We start from the raw sequence: 20,813 nt of genomic DNA, 5'->3' as shown, positions 1-20,813 counted from the left end.
TACGCATAGGGCTGCTTTGCTGGTGAGAATTGGTATTTGGAGGCCAATTCCACTGGTATTACTCCTCGTTTTCCCAGAACACGACCAGACGTGCAACTGCAGGAGTTTGGCAGCAGTCACAGCTCGGTGCTTCTTTGCAGTGTTTTTAGAGAGATATCCTAAGGGGCTCTGGGCGTGCAACTATGATACACTGTCAAATTCTGGTAGGAGCCAATCCATCAACAGTCGCATTCAAAGGAATTTGCCTTGACAAGGGTTCCTTAATTCCTAGTAGTTTCTCATGGTATCACCTGATATACAGTAAATGAAATTTACTTTAAAAAGCCTACACGATGAATTGACTGTTTTTTGTCTATGTGATTAGGCTGTTGCCATATGTTAGCAGTTGTAGTGCAGGTCCTGAAGGCTACAAACTTCCCTTTAAGCATTCTAAGTACATTTAAACTCACTACACCTTACCTTTTCGATCATGTTGGTCCAGCTGTAATGTATCGTGGTTTTTTGGAAACACGGATCCTTGAATGTCCTTCCGGATCCCGTTGGGCGTCCCGTTGCAGAACGGGGCTGAGCGTGGCCCTGCGTCATGCAGCTCCCCTGGATGACGGTGAGAGTAAGGTGGGGGAACAGAGTGCTGCTGGTACTCCATGCATCCAGCGTGGCCAAACCCGTGCGTCAGGTAGTCGGAATCTTTGGAGTAGCTGCTGCCGTTCTCCATGCAGTCTGTACACACTACTGCGCCGTTGAAACCTGCAGGCAGGCGGCGAGAAGGAGAAAATGAAATGATTTGGAGACAGAAAATCAACAACTGTATGGCAACACGTGTGGTTAGGGTGTCTGCGGTAATTATTTCGGATGCTGTGCGGGTCTTCAGAGACCGCGTTATGCGTCACACCAACTTTGCTCACGGAGAAACTGCCAGGCAGCGAAACCATTTGGCCCGGCCGAGCCGAGTCTGAACCATCTCGTACCTGTGGTGTCTACGATGTGTCCGTTGGGCTGAGGGCCGCCGCCGGCCTCCACGCGGATACACACATCCTGCCGCTCGGACAGCGTGCCCTGGGAGGACAGGTAGCTGGGTACGTCTGGAGGAACTATCGTCTCATCTGGGAGAAACCAAAGAGCCGAACACAGGACGTTACAACCAGGGCTGTGGATACTGCGACACTATAAAGCTAAAAGAATTTTTTTTTTTGATTGCCTAACTAACTTTTTTTACCCATGATAATATGACAGAATAGATCCAAGTTCACCTGTGTTGGTGACACTGCACTCCTCGCTCTTCTTCCTGGTCTGGTAGATGATGCAGACCCACACCAGCGACGTCACCACGATGCTCGTCACCACGGCGATGACTATGATCCCGATCGTGACCGTGCTCGGCCCCGCCGAAGGCGTGCAGGGGCCGCGGCGCTGAGTCACCACCACCTGGCTGTGAGCGCGCTCCGTGCCCAGGGCATTGGACATGAGGCAGGTGTAGCGGCCGGCGTCCTCCAACGACGCCGAGCCAATGACCAGCAGCTGGTTCCCCGGGGTGAAGTGGTGTCTGTCGGAGGGGCGCAGCGGCTGGTCGTCGCGCAGCCAGGTGATGCGCGGCGGCGGGCTGCCCAGGGCCTTGCACTGCAGCGCCACCGTGTCGCCGACCGCCACGCTGCGGTCCTCCAGGTCCTGGGCCAGGTGGGGCGTTTCTAGAGGGATAGGTTTCTCGTCAAACATTTGGACGCCAGGATTCCTGAGGTCAGCGATTTCTATTCTACTGTTATTCTTATGGCGTCAACGTTTTAGGTTTTGGCTTTAGCTGTGCCTTTTCACGGTATTGATTACAGACTGCTGAGTCAGCCGGATGGGCTGAGCACGACGTGTGATGTTCTGAGTTTGATAGCCAACCACGGGAAGCCTGTCTCATGATGACACTCTCAGCTAACATTCCTATTTATACATCTGAGGTCATAATCTGTAATGCTTACAGATTATGAAATCAGTTCACTTGATCGTACATTTTAATTACAGCACACAAACAAGATTTCTCTCGGGACAGGATCCTCTTTTCGGCGTTTCCCCGGCAACTTCACATTGTGCTGAATGGAGCACACTGAACTGAATGTGTGTGTTAAGGTAGGCCTCTCCTCTCAAGACTGAGCACTTCCCCTCACAGTGGGACATACACAGATTAAGAGATCTCACTTAGCCCACTTCAGTCGCCCCTCTCTCTTCTATCAATACTTTCTCCATCTCCATCAACCCCCTTCTCTGCTACCCTTACCCCTCTTTCTTTTCTCTGAATTCCACTTGCCTACCTTCCCCCACACACTGACTCCACCATTCCAGTTCTTCTTTGGCTCCCATTTTTCTCCCCCCGCCACTCTTTTTGCAGACAGGGGCCCCTCGACTGCAGCCACCCGCCCCTCTCCTTCCCCTCCGCCTCTCAAACCTAAACATCACAGATTCAGTCTAGAGGCATGGTCGCTTGCTTCAATGTTTTACATTGTTGAGTGGATTAGCACTTAGCTTGAACTGCTATGAAGTCTAACAAGTCTCTCACAAGTCGCACAATATGCACTAATGTTACTAGCCTAACCACATTAAATATAGAAACTGTTGCTTCTGAGCTCTTTAGGGGCAAATTATGACTTGCAACTATTGTGTGTGAGCAAAGACCCCCCCCCCCCCGTTCAACAAGGGACTGCTTTGCTCAGTCCAAAGACAAAGGACAAAGATGATCTATGTCCTGAGATGTTATAGGAGAGCAGCTCTGTTTTGTTTGATTTAACAGTGTAAAACAGCCAATAAACTGGGAGCACTGAGGCCTGCAGTGAAGCAGCCATGACTGTCCCTCCCACCGAGAGAGAAGAAAGGGGGGGTGTGGGGTGGGAATGCCTAACAAACAACCCCTCTGTGAGTCCCCCTTGCTTCCCCTTGACCCCCCAACTGTGGCCTTTGGCCATTGACCTGCAGCAAGGCCACAGCTGCCGAGAAAAGAAAAATATAAAGCCTCTCATTCTACGGCCTCGAACTGACCAATTCCCAACTGACCGCCAAGCTATTTACAAGTACTCATTTTTGAGGATGTGGGAAAATTATCAACACTGGGTAACACGGACCACGAGTCCAAAATATTAGCTCAACAAAACTACAATGAAGGCTTATGACAGGAATGTGCGGCTCTTACCCAGCACGGTGAGGGTGGCGTTGGCAGAGGCGGTGCCCGCTGTGTTTTTGGCAGTGCAGCTGTACACGCCCATGTCCTCCGGCTTGACGTCCATGATGAAGAACACGTCGTCGTCGGGCATGACGTGCATTCGGCGCTCTCGGGCAGCGGGGAAATCCGTGCCGCCGTCCTTCTGCCAGGCGATCTGCGGTGTCGGGTGGCCCTCTGCGGCGCACTCCAGCCTCGCCGTGTGGCCCGTCCTGATGGTGCTGTCCCTGGGAGTCTTCACGAAGGATGGGAGAACTGTGGACAGAAAAGACACCGTTTACATTTGTAAAGTCTGTGCAAAACAGCATCAACATTGTTAACCTTTATGTTTTATATATTATGTTTTTAAAGCAATTCCCTCAATTCATAGTGATGCAGTTGTTTAGGATTACAGAGCATTACACCCTCAGTTCTCCTACCCACGCTTTCACAGCTGGTGCCGGAATTCGAACAAGTAAACTTCCGGGCACAAGCCCACAAATATAACCTCTATAGGCAACCGTTACACGCATGTACGTGCCAAGATAACAGGCAAAAAAAATTATTCTGCCATTACACCACAAAGTAAAGAAGCAGCTAGAGGTCTGACGCAGACCTGGGCAGGAAACCCAAGATAAATACTCTCCACTTACAGAAAAGCAGAGTGACAGAGCGCAGAATAGATGGCCCCCTGTTAGCGCTGACATGCAGATAAATCAATTTGTTCCGAATACCATCCTGGGAGAGATGGAGGCCGAGCGAGAGAGAGAAGACTTTATTCAAGTGAAAGAGAAGAACTTGGCATGGCCACTAATCTCAATCGCTCCGCTGTCAGCCGGGACAATTGAAACTCAGATAAGTTTAACATAAACTGGCATTTTATTTGGTGGAAATGATGTAATCACACACATATTAACAGAGATATTGGAGTGTTTTTTTCCTGTCAATCTTGTCTTAGCATGACACTGGACCACTTCTATTCCTCTATTTTCCCCTCATATTTGAATTGCCATCATAGTTTTTACAACTACAGTGGCCCAACTCTTACTCACCTTCGATAATGAGTAGTGCTGTCAGTTAAACGCGTTATTAACGGCGTTAACGGAAACCCATTTTAACGGCGTCCATTTTTTTATCGCGAGATTAACGTTCTTTTTGGCTTAGCAAACTTTAGAATTTTTTCCACATGCTGTTGCAACAACTAGTAACGTTAGAAAAACTACAACACCACACCGGATCTAGCAAGACCGGAAACAAAACAACAGGCACGCCGCACACACTTGTTTGGGCTTGTGAGCCGGCCAAAGTGTAGCAGGCTAACGTTACGTTTTGAGTGGATGGCGAGCGCGAGACGCCGAAATGGATGCCAATAAGATTCTGAATGGAAAGTTTACTTTTAAAGAGTTGCCAAATGGTTCCATTGACAAGACCAAAGTGATCTGTGTGTTTTGTCGTTGTGAACTGAGCCATCATCGCAGCACGTCCAGTCTGAAATACCACTTGATGGCCAAGCGAACAGCTGATGCCAATTCTCCGCCCCCCTCGTCAAAGCCAGGCGAAAAAAGCACAAAGCAAGCCGATCCACTTTTCCATGTTGATAAGAGCATTAAAATGAGAAAAAATAATGGGACAAAAAGAAATGAAGGGACATTTAGAATAGATAAAAATAAAAAACCAATTTAAAAAAGTTTAACTATGATATTAATGCGATTAAATATTTGAATCGTTTGACAGCACTAATAATATTATAGTCCATTTCAACAGAGGTGAATGAATTAGTCCTTTACTGAGCTTCTGGTAGACAACTTCAGCCCAAAATGTCTTTAACCTTTTGAAAAACACAAACCTACCGTTGACAATGAGACGGGCCTTGCTGGAGTAGGTGGAGCCAAAGTGGTTGGTGATGATGCACTGGTAACGGCCCTCGTGGGCGAACGTGACACGCCGCAGGTGCAGGATAGTGGTGTACTCCATCACACCTCCACCTGCACCTGGCACATCAGATGTCGCGCCTTGGTGGTGAGCGTGCACGTGGGCGTAGTTCTCTGTCTCGGCCTGGCGAAGCAGCTCCTGGTCCTTACGCCACGCAAAGGTCATCGGGGAGGTGCTGCTGCTCGCCGCCGTGCAGGTGAGACGCACGTCGCTACCAAGGACCGTCACCAACGTTTCTGGCTGCACGGTGATTTGGGGCTTTGGAAGGTCGTCTGAGGGTGGAGAGATAGAAAGGCACAAGTGGAAGGAAGAAAAGAAAGTTAGAAAGGGCCAAGGGAGCGAGGACAGTCATCAGAGAGACGAGGTAAAAAAAGAAAAGACAAACTGAGTTGGAAGTCACATAGTCACAGTCCGATGCAGGGTTTTCCCTGGGTTTGTAATAGACTGCACATATTTGCGGGGGTGTTCAGTCGTCCTCCCTCAAGAAAATGTTAAGTTTTACAAATTATAAAAAGCAAATTTCACATAATTTTGGACCATTATTATTACCCTGTCTAAAACGTTGAAAAAAAAAAGCTAGAGCAGATAATAAAATAATTTATAGTAAGATAATAAATAACACTCAAAAAGCTTAAAGACAAAACTTGCTAAAGAAGTCAACTGGGGAAAAACTTCACTCCATAGATCTGAGAAAAGTTTAGCTGCATTCATTCAATGACACGGGTGCTGCACCTAAGCCTCATAATGGTATTGAAAACCCCTGCAATGTCAAACATCACAAATGTCTCTCAGTAGGTGTCTGCTTGCTATGCATAAATGGATGTAAAAAGAGGCAACACCACACAAACAAATATGCGCAACTGTGTAAATAACAGAACAGCGCCAAGATGTCAGTGTGGCCCATCTGTGCCTTGAGCACCTCTTCCGCACAACACCCTCGCCCACATAAACACAGATTAAGCACACGCACGTTAACTCACCACACACAAAGCTGTTGGACGGAGCCTGGAAGATGGTGGTGCCCTTAAGGCTCTCCGGGTGGGCACAGGTGGCATTGACACCAGCCTGCAGACCACGTGTCACCAACCAGTCAGGCAGCCAGTGAAGCTGGCAGTCGCACAGGAAGCTGTCGCTCTGAATCAAACTGTAGAGGAGAGGAGTAAGTACATGTGGTATATATCACATCTATTGCACCTGTAACTAAATATGTGTTTCTGATAGTGCGTGTGCGGAATGCCAAAAAGCACTGACGGAGTGAGTTTCAATCCCATTCAAGGCTGCTGGCTGTTTCTGCATGTGTGGAGTTGTGCACGTAAATTATGTGTATTTGTGTAAGTGCATCAATAGAACTCACAGGGTTTTGAGGTTCTTCATTTTACTGAAAGCATCGGGCTGGATGGAACGAACAGAATTCTCTCCCAAGTTCCTGTTGGGACATCACACGTGTCTCGTCAACTGTATGCACATTACAGTGGCCACATACACACACGCGCAGGCTTTCATCAGCAAAGGTCTGACATTTAACAAAGGTGGAAATATTAAGGCCTGTATGTCTGAGTGTGCTACATGCCACAGTTTTCCGTCCCTCCCTGCCCATATTTGACGGAGGCCTGTGAAAGAGCTTATAGGAATTCCATTTCTTCTGCGGAGCTCACCATATGCTCAATAACTTTGTTCCTGCGCAGAGGCAGGAAAAAAAAGGCCAAAGTTGAGATTCTGCTAGGCTAACGAGAGAGAAGCAGCTGGGCGCTTGCAAAAGCCTCTGTCTTCTCCTTTTACAAAGACGCTATTAAATTGCTAGCAGCCTGCTCTCTGCCAGCTACTTTTGGCAATCCCCCCCCCCCACCTCTCTCTCTCTCTCTCTCTCTCTCTCTCTCTCTCTCTCTCTCTCTCTCTCTCTCTCTCTCGGCTGCCCCTTGTCAGCCAAGCGTTGTGGAATACTCACAGGTGTTCCAGGTTCTCTAGGCCAGAGAAGGCTTTCTTGGCCACCGATTTGATCTTGTTTCCAAACAGAGTCCTGCCGTTTCCAAACATGAAGGGTGTCGATAGATGAAGAGAGAGTGAAGAGGGGAAGAAGGGGGTGAGAAGAGGGAGGGGAAAAGAGAGGGGCAAGAGAGGGAGAGAAGCACAATTAGCGAGGCTGAATCTGATAAGAGTGAAGGGATTGAGGTATTGGAAATCCGAACTGTGTGGAGATTAGCCAGGAGGAAGGGTAAGGGAGACTGGATGAGGTTGGAGTTTGGGGGGCACCTGGGCTCTGCGCTGCTCTTCAAAGACCACTTTTATGTTTATTAGAATTCAATAGCAATGACTGGGTGGGGCTGTGTGTTTGTGTGTGTGTATGCGGTCAGGCCTGGTTTGAGCCAATAAGTAAGTTGCCGTTCCCTCTGATTTGGGGTCCTAATCTCTTCTTCCACCCCCTCCCCGCTGCCCCCTCCCCTCCCTCGTTCCTCTCCTGTTGTAGCCTTTACTTCACAGGAAGAGGAGACACGGCTGGCTGGTTCACAATGAAGACCCCGGTGTTCAAACTCATCCACATGTACACACAAACAGCCGCCTCGTCACAGGGATGAGAAGAGCGCTACTTTGCAACTTTTCTTTTAAAGGACTTGGATTTGGCTCTCATAGCAAATAAAAACAGAATAAAATGCCAGATCTGCTCATCATTTTTTTTTTTTTTTCTTGGCTTAGACCATTTCCCTCCCATGTGGCGGCATTCACAAGCTGCTTTAAGGAAGCCCAGTGTATGTGGTGAACACTTTGATGTCTCACCCGTTCTTTCTCTTTTCTGAATCTCTTTTTTTCCCATGGCTCGCTTAGCCAGAGTTGGGATGCAGCGGGCCGCTTCCGCCAACGCCGTGACAAAAGGGGCCGGGTCAGAGGGCAGGCCGTGTGAGGCGTTTGATGTTGATGACTGAATGCAGCCCTCAATTTTACCCTCTCTACGTTCCTAACAACAGGGACTGGGTAAGAGAGGACGAGAGGAGCGGAGGCATGGACGAGAAATCGGAATAAGCCTATTGGGGAGCAAACCCCTGCCAGCTCAAAGAAAAGCCCTTTCTCCCTTTCTTTCTCTTTCAGCGGGGCTCACACTGGGAACCATCTTGGCTGGACATCATCTTTTCATCCTGCAGGTTGATGATTGCCGCTCAATGCCAAAAAACTCTTCGTCCGCTGTGATTTCTCAACTTGCCAACTCTTGACATTGAACTTTTTAATAGCTGCCTGGACGAAAACATCAATGAGTAATTGTGAGGAAAAAAAGATTTTAAAAATGATTAACTGTCTGCTTCTTGAACCATTAGCAGCGAGGAGAACCCAGTTTGGCCATAAAGCTACAGTGAAAAAAATGAAATCATGAGATGAAAGCCAGATTGAACTGGATAGAAACTGGACTGAGCTTCCACGGGCATAAAAAAAATAAATAATGCCTTCAATGTTTCATGAACAAGCCTTGTAAAAAAGGAAGAGCGTCCCTGTAATTCATTGCTCAGTGCGAGCACTTCCCTACCAAGTGAAGTGTGGGGTCATGAGGAGACATAACTCAAACTCTGCAGCTTTAAATTGATCTAGTTAAAGTTAGCTGGCAATGAAGGGTGAGTCAGTATTTGGGGGGGGGGGGACGACTTTTGGTATGTGAGAAAAATGACAACGCTCACTTGTGTGTCTCTGTTTTTGAAGGACAGCAGAGAAAATCCAAGAATCAGTGGCAGGGCAGGACAGAGGGATGGAAAGAAGGGGTTAATAGCAAGGGGGGGAGGGGGGTGTTGTGAAATAAAAGAAAGAACGAGGGGAGACACTCACAGCTTGTTGAGGCTGTCCAATCCAGAGAAGGCCCCGTTGGTGTCCTCTATTGTGCCAGAGATGTCATTATGGTCCAGCTCCCTGTGGAGAATGAGAGAAAAGAGGTTGGATAAGAAAGATGGAAGGAGGGAGGGAAGGAAGGAGGAGAACAGGGACAGGGTCTGCCAGCACTGAAGCGTTTCACAGCCCTGGCAGAGGCTGGTCTGGAAGTCACGGGTTATCCCTTCGCCCTCGCTCCCTCCCCACATCATCTCCCCCCCTCTGCACCTGGCCTTAAGAGCCCCTCCGCCGCTCTGCTCTGCCAACCAAGCGCATTCTTTCCTTAGAGGGGTGGAGAAGGAGTGTGCATGCGAGTACGTGTGCATGTGCGGTGATGTGTGGTGTGCATATGCGGTGGCACAAATCAGCACAGGGAAACGCATGTATAATTCATGACGGCAGTGAGAGATTGGCGGGAACACAATGCCTTGTGTGAGAGGCCAAACAGTTGGGTCCGTTTGTCCGATGGCGGCAGGTATGGCACAGCCAAAACTCAAGCCAAGAGTCTTTATAAGAATAGAAACCATGGCAGGGCAAAGACGAAACAGATTGAATGAAAAGACAGAAAAGAGAAAGGGGCTTCTTTTAGAGCGTTTGGGGGTTTCCAAACATTAGTTGAATGCGCTTCATTCGCGAGGTCTAAAGAACCACCTCTATAGGTGAAGTCATCGCTGCGGAGGAACCACCACTCCACCCCTCTGCATGGTTATCCAGAAGAAAAACAAGGACAGACTCCTCTGAACCGTTAAAAGACTTGCTTTCAAACTTGAGAAAGGCCTTTGAGGTTGATGGTCAGCCACACCCTCCAACATATCCACAATAGCCCCCACTCCTCCTCCCTTTGCTTTTCAAGCATCTCTTATCCCCCTCTGGTTCTTTTCAGTCTCCATTGGCCGCTGTCTTAGTTGGACTGTACAGGGGCTGCCAATTTCCTACTCTTTCTGGCTGGCTGGATGTGAATGGCCGTTGCCTTGTTAAAGCAAGGCCAGTGGTGGGGGCTGTAGAGCAGGGACACTGGGCATGGAGAAGGGGGGCCCGATGAGGCAGCGACCCCCGTGGCAGAATTAGAGGGCAGGCTGGCTTGTTTGGAGCTTTCACACCCCGATGCAGGCTCCAGCCCCATGCCAGCATGGCCAGCAGCGAAGGCCCAATTAAAGCTCCCCCGGCTCCTTTTCAGGGCCCAGCCTATGCCTGTCCTCCCCTCCACTGATTAGATTAGGCCTGCCTCAAAGACACAGAGTGCAGGAGTGATACAAGAGGAGAGAAAAGATCATGCACAACTCAAGACAGAGATAGTGTGTGTATTGGGGGATAACATGAGGAGATGACAGAACACACTTAGCAGAGGGGAGGAAATTGGTATTAAGTATATGTTAAAGGGGTAAAGCCAAAAGAAACAAAGTGAGCAATTAAAGACTAGAAAGGAAAACATGAGAAAGGGCCTGAGATATGGCAGTCACAAGCTCAGCTCCCTATCCCACCCTCTGTTTCCCTCTGTAGCTTGTTATCTAGCACCCAATTTGCCAGCAGAGAGGCCTTATGTGCCTTGGCTTGTCCCCCCCCTGTGAGAGAGAGCTTGTCTAGCGAGCTCTGGCACAACTCTCCTCTCTGGCTCGCTCACTGGGAAGAGGCACAGCCAAGAGGACCTTGGTTAGAAACCAAGACCCCCAAGTCTTTCTCCTGGATTTATCCCCTGACTTTCTCCCTTTCATTCCCTTCTTTTCTTTCATTTGGCCTGTTTGGGCTTTTTGTGTAAAAGGTGGATCAGCGGGAAAAGAAACCTGTCTTTATTCATGGCTTCTAAAAAGCGGGGGAAGGATCTCGAGGGAGGGGGGGGGGGGGGCAACCCAGAACACTTTTAGATCCAAGTTTGTTTGGAACCAGTGTTCAAGAGAAAACTAAAATCCAAAACAAAACCAGACAAAGGGGGAAAAGAAAAATAAGGAGTTGCCATAGAAACCACGACAACAGAGATGCACGATTGCCTCGTTAAAGTAAAAACAACTAATGACTGCAAATGAGTGCAAACCTGTCTTGAAAAGTAAAGAAGTCCCGCTTTTGGGAGTCAAATGAAGGGACTACGTAAGACAAAATATCACAGAGGCAAAACCAATATTAAACATCTCAGCTTTCACTGCTCCCAAGTGGCTCATCCGAGCCTTATGGTCAGCAGTGGCAAAACCATAATGTGTGGGTTTTTGGGGGGGCTTGGTAATGGCGGTTTGGGGGCGGGGGGTATACTGTACTTACAGGATGCGTACGGCCTTGAGGCCTCTGAAGGCTCCCTCGGTGATGTGGCTGATGGAGTTGTGGCCCAGACGGAGGGTGTGGAGATCCCCTAGCACAGCCAGACTGCCTTCATCCAGACGAGTCAAGTTGTTGTACGACAGATTCCTGGAGAGAGAAACAGTGCAAGACAGACAGAAAAGAGGACAGAGGCAGACACAGAGACGGAGAGAAAGAGAGGGGAAAAAAAGGGGCAAGAGAGAGACATTTTCTGTGTGAGGTCTGGAAGGAGATGACAGGTTGGCAGAATGCTGAGGCAGCTCGCGACATCATTATACTTAAATTTCATGGCTGATTCAATGTCTATTTGCCAGTCTGTGTTGTCTTTTTCCATTTTGCCTTTTTCCTTACCACAAGATGTTAACAGAGAATGGGCTTAGCAGACCTTAGAGATCAACTGAGGTCTTAACCATTTGACGGGGAAGAAGCAAACTTCTTGGTTGGAGCTTTACATGTCTACAAGCTCCATTTATAAGCCTAAATGAGCATGTGGTAAACCCCAGGGGAATATACTGTCACTCATATGTGCTGCAGGCCTCAAAATGTTAATGTTATTTTCATATCTAGCCATCAAATCCCCGCTTTTCTTACAAGGCTGGAGGGAATCCAAATTGGATTAGAACAGTACATGGATCTCCAAGCAGTTTCACTTGTTTTAGGAATTTGGAGAAAAATACTGCAAGAAACAAGACTTGCAGAATATTTTGGTATAAGTTAATTTAGGTGGAAAACAATGAAGTGTGACAATGAAGCCTCAAAACATCTTTCAAAATGTTTCATTGTATGCATGTAATACATTTTGATAAATCCTGATTATAAAAGGACAATAAAATCCCATAATGGTATCTTTCAAACAACAGTCAAAGGCAGTATTGTGCATTTCATTTCTCCTGCTGCCTGTTCTGTAGCCAGGCCTCAGGTTTGCTTGACCAGTCATGTGTGCAGAGATTCTCCCTGAGGACCCGCTCAGCCTGGCCCATTGGGAATGCAATAACAGGCTCTTCATAAAGACGAGTCACTCTCTTCTATCGGTCGTGGGGGTTATCATAACTCTCGATAATAAAAATCATATAACCGCTAACTGGTGCAGCGCCTGGAGGATGATACAGGGATGGCGCTGGGAGCAATCTGTCATTCATAGACGTGCACACAGGAAACGGCATTGACATACACAGAGCAAACTAACATGAACGCCATCTACCTCTTTATCCCATCTGACTGTTACACATAAACAAACATAGGCGCCACAGATCCCCCAGGCTACCTCGCAGTTAGCAACGCCTCAGCTGAGCAAAGCACTTTACAGCAGAAATACGATGTCATGTCAGCGGAACAGGAAAGAATCGCAGATAATAACTCCTCATTCGGTAGTCAAAGGCCACGAAGGCGATCCTTCAGTGTAATTACCACAACACAACCGGTAGAGGATTACACGTCAGTTTGCCAAACCCCTGCGCTTCAGAACTGAGTACAAAAACTCTTGTCGAAGGGCTTGAGTGCGGTTGAGCCCGACTCTAATTATAGGATAAACAGGCTTATTCTGAGAATAGAGTAGAGTATTGAGTGTGAAAGCACATTGTCATTTAACCCTAAGGAAGGGAGATGGATGATATGGTCGGGGGTGGGGAGTGTTGAATTCTTAGGCAATAGGACAAGGGGTTTAGATTCTCAGCGACAGACAGTAAGTAAAAAATGTCACTCTGCAGTTGGTGTTAGTTTTAAATATACAATTTTTTTTTTTTTTTTTTTTTTAATTGAACTATGTTGAACTTATGTTCTTTGTTGACTCCAACTCTCTTCAACTGCAGTTATACAGTAATTCCAGGTTTAGAAACTCCAACCACTGCCTACTGAAAGTTTTTGCAAGAGAACATATGGCACAAGAGTTTGAGTGCTGAGGCTAACTTAAATGCTAGTACTCACAGTTCCCTCAGCTTCTGGCAGAACTTCCATCCATCGGGGTTGATGCGGGCTATAGAGTTGTTACTGAGGAATAACTGCTGAAGGGATGTCAGGCCGTACAGGGAGCCACTGTTTACCTCTGTCAGGCTGTTGTAGTCCAGGTGACTGCAAGTGACAAAAACGAGCGAAAATCAGTATAATCAGGAAGTAAGAATTGAAAGATCTTGACACAGTGATTTACAAGCAACTGGATGTCTCAAGAGTTTGGTGGTAATTGTTGTGCCCTGAAATGACTAAATGTGCAGCATGATTTCTGAAAAATTGCAATGCAATTTGTGGCCATTACTGTGTTATTTTGCATGTAATTGAAGTAATTTGGACAAAATTGCATGTCAACAGGAAAAGGTGGGATGGTTGTGATAGGGGGCAAGTTCCAGTAAGTACAAAAATATCTTATTCTTATAAGGTTTGGTAGGTGAGTATTGCAGTAATAGTCAGTAACTGGTGCAAACAGGATGATCCTATCAGGTGGTGCTTGTTTTAAGCTATGTGCTGCACCTAAACTCCATATATCAGATGGTAAGTTTCAGATACTAACCAGATATATTTTTTATGATTCTGATGTGGAGTGTTGTGTGCAAAAAAACAAATCAGTCACATAATGTATAATAATTGGCAAATTTGTAATTTTATGTAAATGTGTTTTTGGTACTGTTCCAGTTTTTTTTTTACATACAGGACTTTCATCTTGGCCAGATCCCAGAAGGCCCCGTCAGTCAGTTTGTTGATGCTGTTTCTTTGAAGCTTGAGTACCTCCAGGCTGGACAGACCCTGGAAGGTCAGACCCTCCACCTGACGAATACGGTTCCTGTTCAACTCACTGCAGTGCGGACAGACAAACAACACAAATGTAGCGACTGATCATGGGAGAAAATCAGTGAGGCACTTAATCATACTTTGTAAATTCTGTCAACATTTTTCCCACATTTCAAAGCCGGAAATCTACTTTTTCCCCCCTTTTGACTGAGGAATGTTTTGCCCTCATTCTATTAGCATCCATCACAGTGAAGTCAAAACCAAAGAATCCTGTAGCCTGCACGCTTCAGTTGGAGCATTTTGTAGTTAACAAACCCCCAGCTTAACAGGCATTCCTTAGTGGTGTCCTTTTCACCTGTGGCACGACGCCAGCACAGTATACCCACAGGCTTTAGCTTGCAAACAAGGGTCAAGTTATGACCCTATGAAATTACAGTGATACTAAAGGGAGGTATAAGATGTTAAACACCACAGTGCTTTTTATTTTGCATGTGAGGCCTGAGACATCTCTGCATGTAACAGTGAATCTGTACATTCGGGGTGTGTGTGTGTGTGTGTGTGTGTGTGTGTGTGTGTGTGTGTGTGTGTGTGTGTGTGTGTGTGTGTGTGTGTGTGTGTGTGTGTGGGGTGAGAGAGAGAGAAGGCTTGGTTGGTAAAGATCCACACGGATTCTTTTGTGTCTATTATGTGCATCTCCACTAGCATGTGTAAATACAGTGTCACAGTGGGGGGAAAACTCCCATTAGGCAAGTCTCTTCGTTCTCCAGAATGGAGGCGTTGAGCTACAAATAGGTCGACTTCACTGTTAAGATGTTACGAGGGCAGTTGGAAGATAATGGAGCACGGTGTGGGGAATGAACGAACCACTTTGGGGATATGGATGAAGACAATAAATCACCGATAATAGGGCTCTGGTGTTTACCTAGTCAGACCTTATCCGCCCCTAGAGGTATAGCTCACACTAATAGCGTTCCAAATGTTAAACACACAGAGCTCGATGAACACACACAACAGTTCCTCCTCGCTTAAACTCTTAATTTTTCTTTTTGTTTCTGTAATGTCTCATTAATTTTCAGCCTAAACACGAAGGTCAAAAACATATTGTTTTTGCAAGTCGAACTGTTCTGACAAATCAAAACACAACCCTGTCAGCACACTAGCTATGCTGTTAAAAGGACGAAATCCAGTGGTACTCACAGCTGGGTGAGCCTCGGGAGCTGGAAGGCTCTCACAGGGATCTGGCTGATGCGGTTTCGGCTCAGTCTCAGGACCTGTAGAGTCGAGCCCAGATGGTCCAGAGCTCCGAGCTCCAACACGCTGATCTTGTTGTTGCTCAGGTAGCTGAATACAGAAACAGCACATTTATTTTAGGTACCTACTGTTTTTAAAGATTGTTGTGTGTTGTGGACCACAGCACTCAGAGATTGTACTTACAGGTCTCTGATTTGGAGGCCTGCGGGAAAGCATTGCCCTCGGAGCTCAGTGATGCCATTATTGCTCAGGTCCAGGGTTTCCACAGAAGCCAGCTCTCTGGTCCGCCTGCCGTCTATACTGTGGAGCTTATTATGATGTCTGGAAAGTAAAAAAAAAAAGAAAACGCATAAAAAGACATTAGGTGTGGCTGAAAAATCCTACTCACAGACCTACATCTCAACCCTACGAAGTATCCATATCACCTTCTTGAAATAAATGATCCTTCTTAACTTCAGTGTCCTTTTCTCATCACCCACAAAAGACACTCCAACCTACTCTCAGGCACAAAGAGAGCAGAGCACACAGAACAAAGTGCTCTTCATCCACCACAAAATGTGTACTTTAAGAGCTTCCCAACAGAGGCTGGCCTTCTTTAAACAATTCCAAGGACACCTGTGCTTCTCCGCAGAGCTTAGACGCAAAATCTATTAGATAGATGGAGCCTTGGGCGATCAACCAGAGGCACTTGAAGAGGGATTTCAGAGTACTTCCATGTGTGGTATAATGGGGAGATGGCTGCGTGATTTTCAAGAAGTTCTGGCCCAAGGACAAAGGAGTGGGAACTACTGAGTAGATAACAGGGAAGTAAAACTTATTAACAAATTATGAACACTCCTTTTGCAGTAAAATCCAAAAACATGGCCATTGATTCACCTGTACCAAGAGAGGAGAAATAGCATATCATCCTTTCTAGTTCAATGTTTAAAGGCGTCTCCACACAAGGAAGTGTTACATCAAGATGCTCCAGCTCTGTTTTGTCAGACCTAGTTAGCCTGGGAGAGCCAGAAGCTCTTATTTATTTATCTATGCATTTTTGGCTGTTATTTTGGCCCTGTTAAGGAGTCTCCTGTCCTCCTCTACATCTGTGGTGGGGGTTTTCTGGGGACCAGGACACAATTCCACACAGAGAAGAAGAGAAAGAAAAAGGCACTGCTCTGTCATTGCCCTAGAATGTGGAGGAGAAGAGGACAGTGGGAAACACTGCTTGAAAGCCAAAGTGATAGACACACACTCACACACGCGCACAAAAAAAAACAAACACATCCCTTCTATACTGCAAACAAAAACACAGACAAATGTATACAGTAGATATATAATATATGCAAAGCAGGCACAGAAGCCATAGACAGCCCATATGTGTGAGCATGTTGGGAGTCTGATGGCCAGTGTAATCTGAGCGTACATGAAAGCCTTTGCTGGTGGACACATTTGACACATGGCTGGGTGCTAACTAGGGATGGGAATTAAAATATAATTTGGTATCACATTTATGTACCCGACTGGTCGGAAAAAAATAACGAGAGAGTGTGAGAAGGGAGGGGAAAGATAAAATGAATATATAAATAACAAATTATTAAAGCACTAAGAAAGCAGACCCACCCAGATGACACCAGCTTCATGCGCTAGGGGTTATTTGAAGTGAAAGCTATGTTGCATTTTACAGAAGTGTTCTTTTTTTATGCCCCATTTTCCAACATGGAGCGGACCAGCTTGGGATCCATTTTGCCCAAATCTGATGATCTGCACGGATTACCCCAAGGCAAGTAATTTACACGAGATCCCAACACCAGTCTTCTCAGAGGTTGGGCAGTTAATCACGTGTCCAACATTGACTCAGTGACTTGCATTACAAGTAGAAATTTCAACTAAACTTGTATATTGAAAGATCAATTCAACTGACCTATGGAGAGTTTTACAGCATTTGGGGGAAAAGAACAACAAAAGACTCAGCTTCCTTCTCATTTAAAAGCTTAAAACTTTTTTAAGTTGTGTTTGAGTGTGTTTGACAGAAAGAGCACGAGAAAGCAGGTGTCCCACCAGTCCAACTGTCAAAACAAGGTCAGTCCCTCCTTCCTGCTTCCTTTCTAGCCTTCAGCCAGCAGATGGACACACACACACACACACACACACACACACACACACACACACACACACACACACACACACACACACACAGATATTTATTGGTGTCCGAAAGGAGGAGGGGTCACACCACAGTGGTCCACCTGAATAAACAGTGGTAGAAATGGTTAAGGATGAGCCATGCAAGCATGCTTGGGCAAACACACACACACACACACACACACACACACAAATAACAGACACACATGGGACGGAGCAACAGACAGTGGCTACAGTGAGCATGAGCAAAGGAGGGAGTAAAAGAATGGGGGAGGAGAAAGGGAGGGGGAGAATGAAGGGGTGAGGTGGGGTCAACAGCTGGTGACCTTTGATGGGAAAAACAGATCAGTCTCAAACTGGTGGGAGAGGTTGACTTCTCTCACTCGTTCTCTCGCCCTGTTCTCCTTCCAGCACTGAAATCAAATTCCCCCCCCTCCCCCCACCACCACCACCAGAGTAAGAGCCCAGCTGCATGTGAGAGACAGATAAAGCCCCACGCTCTAAGTGTTTGAAGTCCATACATACACACAATAGTAGCATTTATAAAAACTCATTATCATACGGCCAGTGACATTTCTGATAAAGAGGAGCTGGGTTCACTCTAGTTCCCTTTGATATGCTTCGCCTTGATTCCACTTAATTCCAAATCTCATTACCCTGCCCCATTGACCATCCGATTATCATGAGCTTGGCTCATTTTGACATTTCTTTTGATGTATGGAAAGTGCATCAGCGGTTTACACTAGCAAGCCCATTCTACCGTTTCCAGTGTCATCTCTGGGGGCGATTGTTTGGCCCGTCCCTAACGTTTGAAGCTGGTGGTCGGGACAAAAGGAGAATTATTTTAAAATCAGATCATCCAGCGGGCCATATGATTTCTATCCCAGGCTGTTTTAAAGGACCGCTTTGATGTTGACTGGGCAGCCGATGAGCACAATGGGAAAGTTTGTGCTGCTCTGCAGTCGCTTTGACACTGTGTTTTTAAAACTTTTTGTTGCATCTTTTTTTTTTACCATCCTGCTGTGGCATTCTGGGAGTCTGTGGGATGCCAGTGGGCTCGACAAGAGCATTGTGGGACTGTGGGAGCCTGGCATATGATCTTTGGTTGGTTCCTGAGGAGCTTCTACGTGATCCAGTGACTTTTTTATTTTTATTTAAACAATGTTTTTGATAAGATGCATCGGTTGTGATTGGTTGATGGACATCTAAATCAAGTGAAAGTGAATGGACCAAAGAGAGGTTTAAACCGCAGCACTAAAACCACACAGTCAGGTTTATCTGTGCCTAATTAATTCCATAAGAGTGGCAGCTATCAACTGCCAGACATGCCAGTAAAAGGGAGGGGATGAAAGCTGCAGGAAGTGGAAAAAAGGTAAAAGAAAAGTCACCTTTTTTCAACCAAGCAAGAGATTAAAGAGAAGAGAAAGAAAAAAGGAAAAAACTCACCTATCCTTTTTCAGTCCACCCATTCCTTATTCATTTCAAGACTACTGTACCTATTTATAATTTTGTATATTGAACGCCCACAGGAGTACGTCATCAACTTCTTTGTAAGTGCAACTTTCAAAGATTCTGAATCAGATAGCTCCAAATAGCCTTGTGCTGGTAACAATTACAGTCTGATGATTCTCTTGGAAAAACGTAATCATCACGAATATTGACAGCTGCTGAATTAACATAAAATCTTCAAGTAGTATTAAATATAATTATTAAAAAAGGTTTTATAATAACAAAAATATATTATAAATATTTGTACTTTCCCAAGTACCTAGATTGCCCGACACCGCAGGAATTGGAACTTTATTGAACATTTCAGAAATCCTGGAAACGTGCTCTTTATTGGCTATTTAACATGTGTCTACAAACACAATTTACTTTGTCAGTTACATCAGACAGCGCAAACCTCTTCAGCAACCAACAAACTCAAACACTCCGAGGCAGTCAGACAGTAGCAACCGCATATTTGGGCAGAGCAATTAATCAAATGTTAAATGTTAGTGATTACCATTTTGTCTCCTAACTATAACAAAAACAGAGTAATTGAGAATAAACTATTATTTTAAAAAGTGTGCAGTGTTTCCGCTATATATATTCATTCCGCCAATGAAGGAACCATTGTCGCCTCTTCTTTAGTATTTATAAAAAATGTCATGAAGTCATAATTACACGACTCTGGAGAGCTAGCCCGGTCCTACCAGACTCTGGTTCATTTCATTTGTACAGAGAGTCTGGCCACTCTCCATTGACAAGTGTTATTTTCCTTGAAGGCGGGTACTCTGTTGAAGTTTAAAACTACTGGATCTGCCCAGAGCCACTCTGGATCTGCCAGAACCAATTGCTAACGTTTGGTCGTGACGTCGGCTTTGCATCGCTAGCGTTTCGCCTTAGCCAACTCCTTCACCACTAACGGAGCGAGCTGGAAAATCAAACTATTCGCGAACCCCGTGGGGAGGAGGGCCACAACATCATGGCCACCAATACAACTCAGCAAAGGCTGTTCTTTAAAAAGTATATCACTGACGGTGACATTATTGTTCATATTTTGTTTAGTAATGACAGTAATAGTGGTCATAGTGAGTGAAAATGTGATGTGAGATGCACATTGTGTTATGTATCTGGAATTATTGTGTGTGATATCTGGAAAGCTGAACCGACTTACACTAGTAAAAAATTGTTATTCTGATCCAAAGACTCTTTCTTTCTGAGAGAAAGATCACTAACATATTTCCTGCAATGTAATTGTAAGATATATGATGCTTTTTAGAACTGACAGCGAATAATACCCCCCCCCAATCGTTGATTATTATTTTTTCCATAATCGAGCTGCAGCCCTATCGCATTAAATGGCCTCTTAAACTTTTTGAGAGTTTACTGTTTTATGAGGGGCTGAAGATAGACTCTCAGTCCATTTGCTCTGTGTGTGTGTGTGTGTGTGTGTGTGTGTGTGTGTGTGTGTGTGCGTGCGCCAAACCTTTGTCTCACACAAACTTGTAGTCAGATGACATTCCAGACGTTCTCAACCAATGGCACGGTAACACTGCCCTGCAGTCTACACCGTTGCCTCTACCATACACAGGGCACATACACAGAAACTCTCACACTCCAGAGTGCTTGGTAGTTGGCAAGGGAGACGCTGTGCATTGGATTTGGTATTGGGAATAACCCATGAGCATGAGCTCACCTCTTGCTTCCGTTTTTTTCCTTGCTTTGCCTCTCTGTACCCTCCCACTGCGTTCTCCACAACTTCTCCTTGACCATTCCTCTTTCAACATGTGGTGATGTCACCCTGATCTGACACTATTCACATCCCCCATCCCTTCCTCCCTCCCTCCCTCCCCTTCTCACTGTCACCCATTTTACTGTTAGCCATGTGACGGACAGCTGCAGCTGCAAGTGCTTCAGCGGGCCTTCACTTCAGCTGTGTGGCTTTGTAAAGATCCAACCCTCCCTCCAGCCTCCACTCCCATCAGGCCTACAGGCCTTGCCC

General features: G+C 46.1%; 1 protein-coding gene across 1 annotated transcript in view; it reads right to left on the bottom strand.

The window, feature by feature from the left end:
* lrig1 (leucine-rich repeats and immunoglobulin-like domains 1) overlaps positions 1-20,813 on the bottom strand; it is a 38,413-nt gene that overhangs the window by 2,194 nt on the left and 15,406 nt on the right. Inside the window, exons 4-17 of the mRNA XM_039798187.1 lie at positions 15,386-15,523; positions 15,149-15,292; positions 13,872-14,015; positions 13,157-13,300; positions 11,198-11,341; positions 8,909-8,989; positions 7,050-7,121; positions 6,459-6,530; positions 6,085-6,248; positions 5,023-5,376; positions 3,167-3,448; positions 1,251-1,685; positions 969-1,103; positions 460-747 (exon numbers count right to left, since the gene is read on the bottom strand). Of these exons, the coding sequence (XP_039654121.1) occupies positions 460-747; positions 969-1,103; positions 1,251-1,685; positions 3,167-3,448; positions 5,023-5,376; positions 6,085-6,248; positions 6,459-6,530; positions 7,050-7,121; positions 8,909-8,989; positions 11,198-11,341; positions 13,157-13,300; positions 13,872-14,015; positions 15,149-15,292; positions 15,386-15,523 (2,597 nt within the window). The remainder of the gene's footprint in view (positions 1-459; positions 748-968; positions 1,104-1,250; positions 1,686-3,166; positions 3,449-5,022; positions 5,377-6,084; positions 6,249-6,458; positions 6,531-7,049; positions 7,122-8,908; positions 8,990-11,197; positions 11,342-13,156; positions 13,301-13,871; positions 14,016-15,148; positions 15,293-15,385; positions 15,524-20,813) is intronic.

The sequence above is a fragment of the Perca fluviatilis genome, chromosome 4 (assembly GCF_010015445.1).
Source record: "Perca fluviatilis chromosome 4, GENO_Pfluv_1.0, whole genome shotgun sequence".
Taxonomy (NCBI): Eukaryota; Metazoa; Chordata; class Actinopteri; order Perciformes; family Percidae; genus Perca; species Perca fluviatilis.
This window is presented reverse-complemented; position numbering and strand designations above follow the sequence as displayed.